The sequence below is a fragment of the Bubalus kerabau genome, chromosome 1 (assembly GCF_029407905.1).
Source record: "Bubalus kerabau isolate K-KA32 ecotype Philippines breed swamp buffalo chromosome 1, PCC_UOA_SB_1v2, whole genome shotgun sequence".
NCBI classification, from domain to species: domain Eukaryota; kingdom Metazoa; phylum Chordata; class Mammalia; order Artiodactyla; family Bovidae; genus Bubalus; species Bubalus kerabau.
In genome coordinates, this window is record NC_073624.1 from 228,569,919 (window position 1) to 228,582,230 (window position 12,312).

The window sequence follows — 12,312 nt, forward strand, 5'->3', positions numbered from 1 at the left end:
CTCCTAACCACAACCCTACGTTGTCTACAAACCCAGAAGGGACTAGAAATAACAGAGCCTAGAAGCATTCATGGACAAATAATGTATCAAAATAGAATTTTATTTGCAAAATTAGAAAACGATTCCTCAAATTGGAGCCAATTTTCCTGCTTATTTTTTTCAGATGTTTAAATTAGCTGATACTCACTTTGTATCAACCTTTTAGATATAATCTGGCAATTCTCTGTTTTCTGATCTCCAGATCTACTTATTGTCTATATAACAGTAAGATTTTTTTTTCAGAGCACAGGCAAATAAAACCTATTGATTTGTATGATACTGATATCTGACACATACACACAGACATACACCAGAGATTTTACATGTATATATATAGACTATATGTATGCATATATATATGTGTATAATTGCATTTCACACTCAAAACCACTCTGAGGTAAATATTGTTTCTATGTTACAGATGAGGAAACTAAATATCCAGAACTTAATCTACTCACTCAAAGTCACACAACCAATATTTATTAGAAACAAAAGATCCATGGGACTCAATGCATATGTTCTGTTTTAAAATTTAAAAAAAATTTTTTTTTTAGGCTGCACTGTGCAATATGTGGGATCTTAGTCCCTTGACCAGGGATCAAACCTGTGTCCCATGTAATGGGAGTATGGAGCCTTAGCCACTAGACCACCAGGGAAGTCCCAAAGCACATATTCTTAACTAAGATTATATGGCTTCCCAAACAAATATGAGTCAATATTTGGAGAGGCATGCAATGTCATTTATTATTATCTTTTGTAAGTGCTATGCTTTGGAATGGACTACAATAAACCTGAAAGCAAAGCACTGGTGGAACAGTCTACTGCCTTCCCCCAGGTTTTCATACCTATGTCCCCAGGCCCAAAAGACGAAAACAATGGCCATTTGGACAATTGTACTTGGACAATACAGTTTACAATCTAATGTCAGCAACCCTAGCAGATACTCTTGGCCTGTCAATAATAATAAGACTCATAGCAACAATTACATGCACTGCACTTTAGAATAGACTTTCATGTAAAAGACTTCAATTATGTGAACTCTACTGGGGCTAGTAACATGTCCCACTTGACATGACATGAAACTAATGCTCGGGGAGGGGGGTGCTCTGCATCATTTGCCAATTATTTCTAGTTCTCCCCATTCTGGTTTTCAAGAGACAAGGTAACACTGTATTCCATAATCTCTATGGTTCAGATCAGATCAGTCGCTCAGTCGTGTCCGACTATTTGTGACCCCATGAATCGCAGCACGCCAGGCCTATAGTTGCACAAGGGTCAATGATGGTGAGGCAAAGTGACATAGGTGCCAGTTCTGAGCTGACATATTCAATTGCTGTAAATGGAAATCCTTAGGAATACATCTTTACTTCACTTCACCTTGACTGTTAACAACATTCCAAATGGTGACTATCCTGTCTACCTAGAACCCACTGAAGCAATGGCACACCATCAGCTGACCACCATAGATGTATAGCTTGTATGTATGAATAAAAATAAACATGTATTGCTTTAAGTCACAGAAATCTTGGGGTTGTATGTTCAGTCAGTCAGTTCAATCGCTCAGTCGTGTCCGACTCTTCGAGACCCCATGAATCTCAGCACATCAGGCCTCCCTGTCCATCACCAACTCCCGGAGTTCACTCAGACTCACGTCCAATGAGTCAGTGATGCCATACAGCCATCTCATCCTCTGTCGTCCCTTCTCCTCCTGCCCCCAATCCCTCCCAGCATCAGAGTCTCTTCCAATGAGTCAACTCTTCGCATGAGGTGGCCAAAGTACTGGAGTTTCAGCTTTAGCATCATTCCTTCCAAAGAAATCCCAGGGCTGATCTTCACAATGGACTGGTTGGAACTCCTTACAGTCCAAGAGACTCTCAAGAGTCTTCTCCAACACCACAGTTCAAAAGCATCAATTCTTCCGTGCTCAGCCTTCTTTACAGTCCAACTCTCACATCCATACATGACCACAGGAAAAACCATAGCCTTGACTAGACGGACCTTTGTTGGCAAAGTAATGTCTCTGCTTTTGAATATGCTGTCTAGGTTGGTCATAACTTTCCTTCCAAGGAGTAAGCTTCTTTTAATTTCATGGCTGCAGTCACCATCTGCAGTGATTTTGGAGCCCAGAAAAATAAAGTCTGAAACTGTTTCCACTGTTTCCCCATCTATTTCCCATGAAGTGATGGGACTGGATGCCATGATCTTAGTTATCTGAATGTTGAGCTATAAGCCAACTTTTTCACTCTCCACTTTCACTTTCATCATGAGGCTTTTTAGTTCCTCTTCACTTTCTGCAATAAGGGTGGTGTCATCTGCATATCTGACGGTATTGATATTTCTCCCAGCAATCTTGATTCCAGCTTGTGCTTCTTCCAGTCCAGCGTTTCTCATGATGTACTCTGCATAGAAGTTAAATAAGCAGGGTGACAATATACAGCCTTGACATACTCCTTTTCCTATTTGGAACAAGTCTGTTATTCCATGTCCAGTTCTAACTGTTGCTTCCTGACCTGCATACAAATTTCTCAAGAGGCAGGTCAGGTGGTCTGGCATTCCCATCTCTTTCAGAATTTTCCACAGTTTATTGTGATCCACACAGTCAAAGGCTTTGGCATAGTCAATAAAGCAGAAATAGATGCTTTTCTGGAACTCTCTTGCTTTTTCCATGATCCAGCGGATGTTGGCAATTTGATCTCTGGTTCCTCTGCCTTTTCTAAAACCAGCTTGAACATCAGGAAGTTCACGGTTCACATATTGCTGAAGCCTGGCTTGGAGAATTTTGAGCATTACTTTACTAGCGTGTGAGATGAGTGCAATTGTGCGGTAGTTTGAGCATTCTTTGGCATTGCCTTTCTTTGGGATTGGAATGAAAACTGATCTTTTCCAGTCCTGTGGTCACTGCTGAGTTTTCCAAATTTGCTGGAATATTGAATGCAGTACTTTCACAGCATTATCTTTCAGGATTTGAAATAGCTCAACTGGAATTCCATCACCTCCACTAGCTTTGTTCATAGAGATGCTTTCTAAGGCCCACTTGACTTCACATTCCAGGATGTCTGGCTCTAGGTCAGTGATCACACCATCGTGATTATCTTGGTCATTAAGATTTTTGTACAGTTCTGTGTATTCTTGCCATCTCTTCTTAATATCTTCTGCTTCTCTTAGGTCCATACCATTTCTGTCCTTTATTGAGCCCATCTTTGCATGAAATGTTCCCTTGGTATCTCTAATCTTCTTGAAGAGATCTCTTGTCTTTCCCATTCTGTTGTTTTCCTCTATTTCTTTGCATTGATCACTGAGGAAGGCTTTCTTATCTCTTCTTGCTATTCTTTGGAACTCTGCATTCAGATGCTTATATCTTTCTTTTTCTCCTTTGCTTTTCGCTTCTCTTCTTTTCACAGCTATTTGTAAGGCCTCCCCAGACAGCCATTTTGCTTTTTTGCATTTCTTTTCCATGGGGATGGTCTTGATCCCTGTCTCCTGTAATGTCACGAACCTCAGTCCATAGTCATCAGGCACTCTATCTATCAGATCTAGGCCCTTAAATCTATTTCTCACTTCCACTGTATAATCATAAGGGATTTGATTTAGGTCATACCTGAATGGTCTAGTGGTTTTCCCTACTTTTTCAATTTCAGTCTGAATTTGGCAATAAGGAATTCATGATCTGAGCCACAGTCAGCTCCTGGTCTTGTTTTTGTTGACTGTATAGAGCTTCTCCATCTTTGGCTGCAAAGAATATAATCAATCTGATTTCAGTGTTGACCATCTGGTGATGTCCATGTGTAGAGTCTTCTCTTGTGTTGTTGGAAGAGGGTGTTTGCTATGACCAGTGCATTCTCTTGGCAAAACTCTATTAGTCTTTGCCCTGCTTCATTTCATATTCCAAGGCCAAATTTGCCTGTTACTCCAGGTGTTTCTTGACTTCCTACTTTTGCATTCCAGTCCCCTATAATGAAAAGGACATCTTTTTGGGGTGTTAGTTCTAAAAGATCTTGTAGGTCTTCAAAGAACCGTTCAACTTCAGCTTCTTCAGCGTTACTGGTTGGGGCATAGACTTGGATTACTGTGATATTGATTGGTTTGCCTTGGAAACGAACAGAGATCATTCTGTCGTTTTTGAGATTGCATCCAAGTACTGCATTACAGACTCTTTTGTTGACTATGATGGCTACTCCATTTCTTCTGAGGGATTCCTGTCCACAGTAGTAGATATAATGGTCATTTGAGTTAATTTCACCCATTCCAGTCCATTTGAGTTCGCTGATTCCTAGAATGTAGACATTCACTCTTGCCATCTCCTGTTTGACCACTTCCAATTTGCCTTCATTCAAGGACCTGACATTCCAGGTTCCTATGCAATACTGCTCTTTACAGCATCAGACCTTGCTTCTATCAGCAGTCACATCCACAGCTGGGTATTGTTTTTGCTTTGGCTCCATACCTTCATTCTTTCTGGAGTTATTTCTCCAGTGATCTCCAGTAGCATACTGGGCACCTACTGACCTGGGGAGTTCCTCTTTCAGTATCCTATCATTTTGCCTTTTCATACTGTTCATGGGGTTCTCAAGGCAAGAATACTGAAGTTTGCCATTCCTTTCTCCACTGGACCACATTCTGTCAGAAAATGTCAATGCCTTTCTCCAAGCCTCAAAAGGGCTAAGGTCACTATTCCTTTCACTATTATTTTTCTTTGATTCATGGACTTTTTGCCTCGAAAGTAAAACAACATTTTCCCAGGAGCCAAAATATACACCTAAGTGTAACCTGTTGATTACTAGGTCAGGAAGATCCCCTGCAGAAGGGATAGGCTACCCACTCCAGTATTCTTGGGCTTTCTTGGTGGCTCAAATGTAAAGATTCCGCCTGCAATGCAGGAGACCTGGGTTTGATCCCTGGGTTGGGAAGATCCCCTGTAGGAGAGCATGGCAACCCACTCCAGTATTCTTGCCTGGTGAATCCCCATGGACAGAGGAGCCTGGCATGCTACAGCCCATGGGGTTGCAGAGTTGGACATGACTGAGCAACACAGCACAAGTACAAAGTGTAATCTGACTGATCTGAGTGTAATAGTCTCTATTTTGGTGAAATACAGAAAGTTTGATATTTTCATTTATTCTGTAACTGTGTCAAGTAGCCTAGACTTAATCTCTTCTACTCTGAATTTTAGAATTCAAAGGAACAACATTCCCCACCCCTAGAGCAGGCAGAAAAATACTTCTCACCTTGAATAATCAATTTGTTGATCAGACAGGAAGTAGCAATTAAGTGACAAGGACTGTAACACCACCCAGGGTGTGACATTGTGCTTTGAGAGCCTCTCAGAACCAACCCTGACTTTGGATGACCTCACAGGAAAGGCGGAGAAATCAAACATTGCCTTATAAACATGACCCTTTCCTAGAGTATGGCTGATGCAGTTGTTGTGACCATCCTGTGTAACCTCTGCATCACAGCGGTCTCCATCATGAAGACCACTGGGGGTCTCCTTCTGCTCTGTGTAGTGGCCCATCTCTGCTCCTGCTCAGGTGAGTTAAGGGTAGATAGTGCCCTTAATAGCCATAAGCTTGTTCTCTGACATAGCCCCTCCTAGGATATGAACATCTCAGAGAAATGTCTGGGCATGTGGATTTAAAGGATACTAGTTTGTAATAGCGGAGAAGGCAATGGCAAGCCACTCCAGTACTCTTATCTAGAAAATCCCATGGATGGAGGAGCCTGGTGGGCTGCAGTCCATGGGGTCGCTAAGAGTCGTACACGACTGAGTGACTTCACTTTCACTTTTCACTTTCACACAATGGAGAAGGCAATGGCAACCCACTCTAGTGTTCTTGCCTGGAGAATCCCAGGGATGGCAGAGCCTGGTGGGCTGCCGTCTATGGGGTCGCACAGAGTCGGACACGACTGAAGCGACTTAGCAGCAGCAGCAGCAGCAGTTTGTAATAGAAACAGCCCTGGCCTGGAAAGGGAGAATCTTAAGTCCCACTTGGAGTTGAAGGGTTTGAACCTAGAACATTACCTCTCAAGGATTTTTATTTCCATTCATGGGACCAAAACCAAAAACACACAAAAACACACACTCACTACTTTTTTCATAAGTCTACCATCTTATTGTGTGTGTTAGTCGCTTAGTCATATCTGACTCTTTGTGATCCTGTGGACTGTATCCCACCACATTCCTCTGACCATGTAATTCTCCAGGCAAGAATACTGGAGTGGGTTGCCATTCCCTTCTTCAGGGGATCTTCCCAACCCAGGGATTGAACCTGAGTCTCCTGCATTGCAGGCAGATTCTTTACCATGGGAGCCACTGGGGAAGCCCATTTTATTAGGACCTGGAAACTGCTGGTGTTATGAGATACTACTCCTCATCACAAAGATGCAGAAAAACTTGAATCTCTCTCCAAATTAATCCAGGAAAATAGAAAAAAAAATTATCCAAAACCCAGGAGTCAACAATTAAACTTTTATATAGTGAAAAATTACTTAAATAAAATTATAATATCTTAGAGATATTCTACTACTTTTCTTCATATCAATTAGGAGGGGGAGACTATCGAAGATGGTGCTTCAGGCTCTTAGAAATAGTGAGTGCAATACTTTTATTGCTATCTGATTTAAAACATTATCAGAGACACAATGAGCTCCAGAAAACATCCCGTGGTATATAAAGGGAGGAAATTTGGATAATTCTCTTACTTGAACCAAGGATTACCTAACACAGTGGCCATCTGGCTTCTTCAGAATACAGTTGGGTTTTGTGAAGGGACAGGGTAGGTGCTGAAACTAATTACCAGAGGAACCACCGAGTCTTATTTGACAGACTGACTTTACATTAATTAATGAGACCTCACAACTCTGCTTTATTTTTAATATTTCCAACTGAATCTCTCTTTCAGAAGCTGCTAGCCTGCCTTTGAAAACAGTGAGTATACTGAACCACAATTTAATTTGTTTAATTTCCTACTTAGTTTAATTTTCTATTTACCGTATTTACTCAACAAACACTTGAGAAATACATATGAAAGGTTAATTCAGTATGCTTGTGGTGGGGTGAGTGGCCAGGTGAAAGGCAAGGCAGCTGTAGGTAAGTTGCCTCTACTTTTCAGAAGGCAGCTGTAGAAATGTGATATACATATAAGCAAATAATCTAAGTGTAAAGAAAATGTTCCAGAATTTAAAAAAAGAGAGAGGGTACTTCTAGCTGAGAAGCTGGTGATGTCTCCATGGAAAGAGCAACATGTGAGAGGCAAAAGACAGTTACCTTGGTTAACAACACAGATTCTGGATTCAAATCCCAGCCCTACCACTAGCTAGCTTTTATATTATACAAATTCCCTCTTTTTTTAAGCCCAGATCTCTCTCATCTATAAATAGGGGTAATAGTAGAACCTATCCACTTCAGTTTTCTGAAGATTAAACAAACAAACAAAAAATCCATGTAAGATTTAAGTTTAATGCCTGGCAAGGAAATCTGCAGGAGCTGTTAACTGTGTGTACTAGTAGTAATAGAAGTGATACTGGTGGTACTAGCTTTTGTCAGTGTGGTCATAGTTTTATCAACAGAAGTAGCACATCAGTTTCAGAGTATAGAAGCTGGAACTTCCGGATGGTACTGTGCTTCCTGTCAGATAGAGGCCAGGGTAGCCTAGCTTAAGGACGAGGAGAAAAGCAGGACATTCTCTTGCGTATGTTGCAGGTGAACTGCAGCATTTACAAGAAGTACCCAGTGGTGGCCATCCCCTGCCCCATCACATACCTGCCTGTTTGTGGTTCTGACTACATCACCTATGGGAATGAATGCCACTTGTGTATTGAGAATTTGTGAGTATCTCATGGGAAGGAAAAAAAGCTAGGGCATCGTCCTTCACTGCAATCTTCTCCTCTTTCCACTAGAATGCTCAGCTCTCTAAAAACTGTACTTACCCACCAAGAGCGTCTGGGAGACAGAGAAAACTTGCTGCCTCACAGTCGGATTAAGGATGAGCCACCTGCTCTGCCAGCTTGGACTGGTCCCTCCATGACAGAGCCTTTAATTCCCATCTGTCAACTGAAAGTCTAACAAGACCAGAAGCCTTCAAATTACTGTCTCTAGAGCCCAGAGGTTCTGTAGAGGGAAGTTAGGAGTCACCCAAGAAATTACAGAGTTCATTTGGGGAGGTCTCCAATTCGAACCAGCTTTGGACTCTTTTAAGTAGTGGAGTTCCACATAATTTCTTATTGGAAGAAATGTTTCTGAATCCCACACTAAAAAATAATTGAAAACTACTATCCTATCATGTAGAATAGAAGCCTCTTATCCTACTTCTAAGAGACTTAATGGCCAATAGATGATTCTTAGATAAACTGTGACAGGAAGGTCTTTATCCTCCTCAATTTCCTGGTGGCTGTAAATATCCGTAGCCTGAGGCAGTAGGAAGGATAAGGCTACCACAAAGATTTTTTTCTTCAATCTGAAACAAGGAATACAATAAAGTCCAAGCTGTCAGGACTCGGGCTAGAATCCTCATGGACATGCTTTAACTATTTTGTTTGGCTTACTCAATGTTTTGGAAGGCAATATAATCAGGCAGAAGACACTTCTTTTGTGCAAAATAGGCAACTCAGGAGTGGTAACAACCAGTTGCCTTTGCTCACTGTTAACTCTCTTTTAGACCCCTGGGTTTTGGCCACTTAGCTCTTGTGTTTTTCTGGGTTTGTTTTTTTTTTTTTTTTTTAATCTTTGTGATTATCTTAACAAGTTAAAATATCACATTAGGGCCTGAGCCCAGAAGGATATGTCTACGCATTGATTCCTACTCAGGGGCTTTTATTTCACAGAAGGGAAGATTCTCTAATGTGCACAGACACTGGGCTCTCAACCTAGAAAACAGCTTGCGTCCAAGGACACTGAAGAGGACGCGTGGTGGACGTTCCCCTCACTAGTGCAGGGCCCAGCCTCACCACGGGCCCTGCGGACCAGGAAAGCCCGAGGGGCTGGCCACCTCAGCTTCCCTTGTCAGAGGTCCTCCTTCTTTGCTGGTTTAAGACACTGGGTGATTAGTCTGGGCTCTGGGATCAGTAGAGGGAGCAGTTGGGATGAAAATATCACTGGACTAGGGACATTCTGCTACTCGCTCTGTCAGAAACTGCCTGTAGCAAGGACACTCCTTTTTAAGGACTCATTTTCCTCATGTGTAAAATTAGGCTATGGCTGTAATCTCTGTAGTTCCTTTCAGCTCTAATATAACGTAAATTTTCCTCCTGTGTTAATGATCCTCTTAATTGTGTCTTCCCATAGGAAGAGTTATGGAAAAGTTCAGTTTCTTCATGAAGGAGTATGTTAACTTCCCTACAGACGTGGATACAGAGCAAGGATATCGTCATTGCCATCATCATCATTCCTGGTTCCAGGAGGGGGGCACTGGTAGGGAGGGGGCAGAGACAGACCCAGAGTCATCTTTGTTGGGTGGGGAAAGTTGTGCTCTCCTTCAGACTTCTGTCTCACTGACAAATACAAACATGTCAAAATAAACTAAAAAGTACAATGAAATTGTAACAGCTCATTGTTGAGTTCTAAGCATCAAAATAATTACGCTTATTAAAAACTTTGCAGAACTACTATCTACCTAGTAACTTCAATAGATCAAAAGATAAAAACCTACTTTAAATGGAACATAAGGAGCAAAATATGTGCAATGCCTACTGTGGTTGTTCAGTCACTGAGTCAAGTCCGAATCTTTGTGTCCCCATGGACTACACACCCCGCCAGTCTTCTCTGCCCATGGGGTTCCCCAGGCGAGAATACTGGAGTGGGCTGCCATTTCCTTCTCCAGGAGATCTTCCCAGACCAGGGATCAACCTCACATCCCTTGCACTGGCAGGTGGATTCTTTACCACTGAGCCACCAAGCAAGCCCTTTGTAATGCCTATAGCACAGTCATAAATATTTTCAGGAATGACATGGCTTCACAACTACAAATTTATTTCATAAACACATTTTATAGCAAAAATTATCAAAATAAGCCACTGAACTCTCTGACATAGCTTAAACAATCTAACTTATTCCTAAGGTTTTAAAAAAGTATATGTTTAAAACAAATTGACAAAAATTTTTAATTTGCAATAGTGACCCTATTTGGGCAATTAATTTCCTAATTGTTCTAATGAAACTCTAATTCCTAATTGAGTCTTCTTTACTTGACATACCAGTCTGTTTTAACAAGGATGCTGTGTGATTCTACTCAGGGAGGAGGGCACAATTGCAAATCCTACTTCAAATTTAACACAGCTCTGAACCATCTTTATCATTTTAATTATCAATCTAATTGTGCCACAAACATCAGCTATTCCATATTAATAAATCCTGACTCATGATTTTAGATTCTCAACCCCCTAATTCTAATGTTAAATGCCTAATTTATCCATAATCCTAGATAATTCATAGTGTTTAATTCAAATCTATGTTTAACACTAAAAGCTCACAATATGTTAATCACAGTAAGACACTCAGTAATCTAATATTTCTCAGTCTTTGATCTTCGTGACACACCTTCTCAACCAAGTTGTAAACATGAAGAACCAGTGTCTAAATGCACAAAAGAGAAGAAACACTGGTCCAGAAATGCTGAGTAGTGAATAAAAACAAAACCTCATCGTTTCTCCTTTCTTTTCATCTCCCTTTTCCTCTCTCAAATAGTGTTCCTTTTCTCTATACTATTTTTTTCTTTTTCTATATAGTCCTTCCCTGTTATTTCTTATTGCAAACTTTTCCTAACTTTTCCTTAAATTCATTACCTTTTCCTCACTTTCTATAGTCTCTATAAGCATCTTTTATTTATTCAAAGCCTTCCAGCCTCCATATCTCAAGGTCTGACTGTACATCCCTTTGTAGCAATGGTCAGATAAGCACATAGGCCCGTATAAACACTTGGGGAAATTTTAAGTTATTAGACATTTGTCTCAAAATGAAGAGACCTGGGGACTCACTTCCAAAATGTCTACCATGTATATTATTCTACAGTCAAATCCTTATCTAGGCTTATAGCCTAATTGATAGCTTACACCTCAACATTTAAAAATAAATTCTAATTTCATATAAACCCAAAATTCACCTTACATCTAAATCCCAATTTTTACCTTTCACAACTGCTCTATAGCATAAGGCTTAACCACTCCCTTCAAAGGCCAACTCTTTATTCTATCATTTAAATCAAAATTCAAAACAAATCTTTAACATTAATCAGCATGCAATTCATTTCATATAAATGAATCTGAGAACCAACAACGAACTCAGTCCTAAACTTTAAAAACTGCAATCCTAATGTTTTGCTGTCTCTGGGTCTTATTTCTATTCATAGATTGAATTGAAATGCCTATGTTTATACGCATATTGCACTCTGCATATGTGTGATTACGTCACTGGAAACTACAATCTCACTGTGGAAGTGAGAAATAGATTTAAGGGCCTAGATCTGATAGACAGAGTGCCTGATGAACTATGGACTGAGGTTCGTGACATTGTACAGGAGACAGGGATCAAGACCATTCCCATAGGAAAGAAATGCAAAAAAGCAAAATGGCTGTCTGGGGAGGCCTTACACATAGCTGTGAAAAGAAGAGAAGCGAAAAGCAAAGGAGAAAAGGAAAGATATAAACATCTGAATGCAGAGTTCCAAAGAATAGCAAGAAGAGATATGAAAGCCTTCCTCAGTGATCAATGCAAAGAAATAGAGGAAAACAACAGAATGGGAAAGACTAGGGATCTCTTCAAGAAAATCAGAGATACCAAAGGAACATTTCATGCAAAGATGAGCTCGATAAAGGACAGAAATGGTATGGACCTAACAGAAGCAGAAGATATTAAGAAAAGATTGCAAGAATACACAGAAGAACTGTACAAAAAAGATCTTCACGACCTAGATAATCACAATGGTGTGATCACTGACCTAGAGCCAGACATCCTGGAATGTGAAATCAAGAGGGCCTTAGCATCACTATGAACAAAGCTAGTGGAGGTGATGGAATTCCAGTTGAGCTATTCCAAATCCTGAAAGATGATGCTGTGAAAGAGCTGCACTCAATATGCCAACAAATTTGGAAAACTCAGCAGTGGCCACAAGACTGGAAAAGGTCAGTTTTCATTCCAATCCCTAAGAAAGGCAATGCCAAAGAATGCTCAAACTACCACACAATTGCACTCATCTCACACACAAGTAAAGTAATGCTCAAAATTCTCCAAGCCAGGCTTCAGCAATATGTCAACCGTGAACTTCCTGATGTTCAAGCTGGTTT

The 12,312-nt window shown here is 40.6% G+C and overlaps 1 protein-coding gene across 1 annotated transcript; it reads left to right on the forward strand.

Annotated features, from left to right (window-relative positions):
• Nucleotides 1-5,413: 5,413 nt before the first annotated feature.
• Nucleotides 5,414-9,571, forward strand: SPINK7 (serine peptidase inhibitor Kazal type 7). Its single transcript, XM_055566803.1, has 4 exons — nucleotides 5,414-5,567; nucleotides 6,939-6,964; nucleotides 7,739-7,863; nucleotides 9,320-9,571. The coding sequence occupies exons 1-4, from the start codon at nucleotides 5,447-5,449 to the stop codon at nucleotides 9,363-9,365; spliced, it is 318 nt and encodes a 105-aa protein (XP_055422778.1). The 5' UTR covers nucleotides 5,414-5,446; the 3' UTR covers nucleotides 9,366-9,571.
• Nucleotides 9,572-12,312: the final 2,741 nt, after the last annotated feature.

What these genes read in the sequence shown, in the direction of transcription:
- SPINK7 (XM_055566803.1), top strand. Translation starts at nt 5,447, where the DNA reads ATGGCTGATGCAGTTGTTGTGACCATCCTGTGTAACCTCTGCATCACA. An exon ending in CTAGCCTGCCTTTGAAAACA is followed by an intron (nt 6,965 to 7,738) that starts GTGAGTATACTG and finishes CGTATGTTGCAG; the next exon opens with GTGAACTGCAGCATTTACAA. An exon ending in CACTTGTGTATTGAGAATTT is followed by an intron (nt 7,864 to 9,319) that starts GTGAGTATCTCA and finishes GTCTTCCCATAG; the next exon opens with GAAGAGTTATGGAAAAGTTC.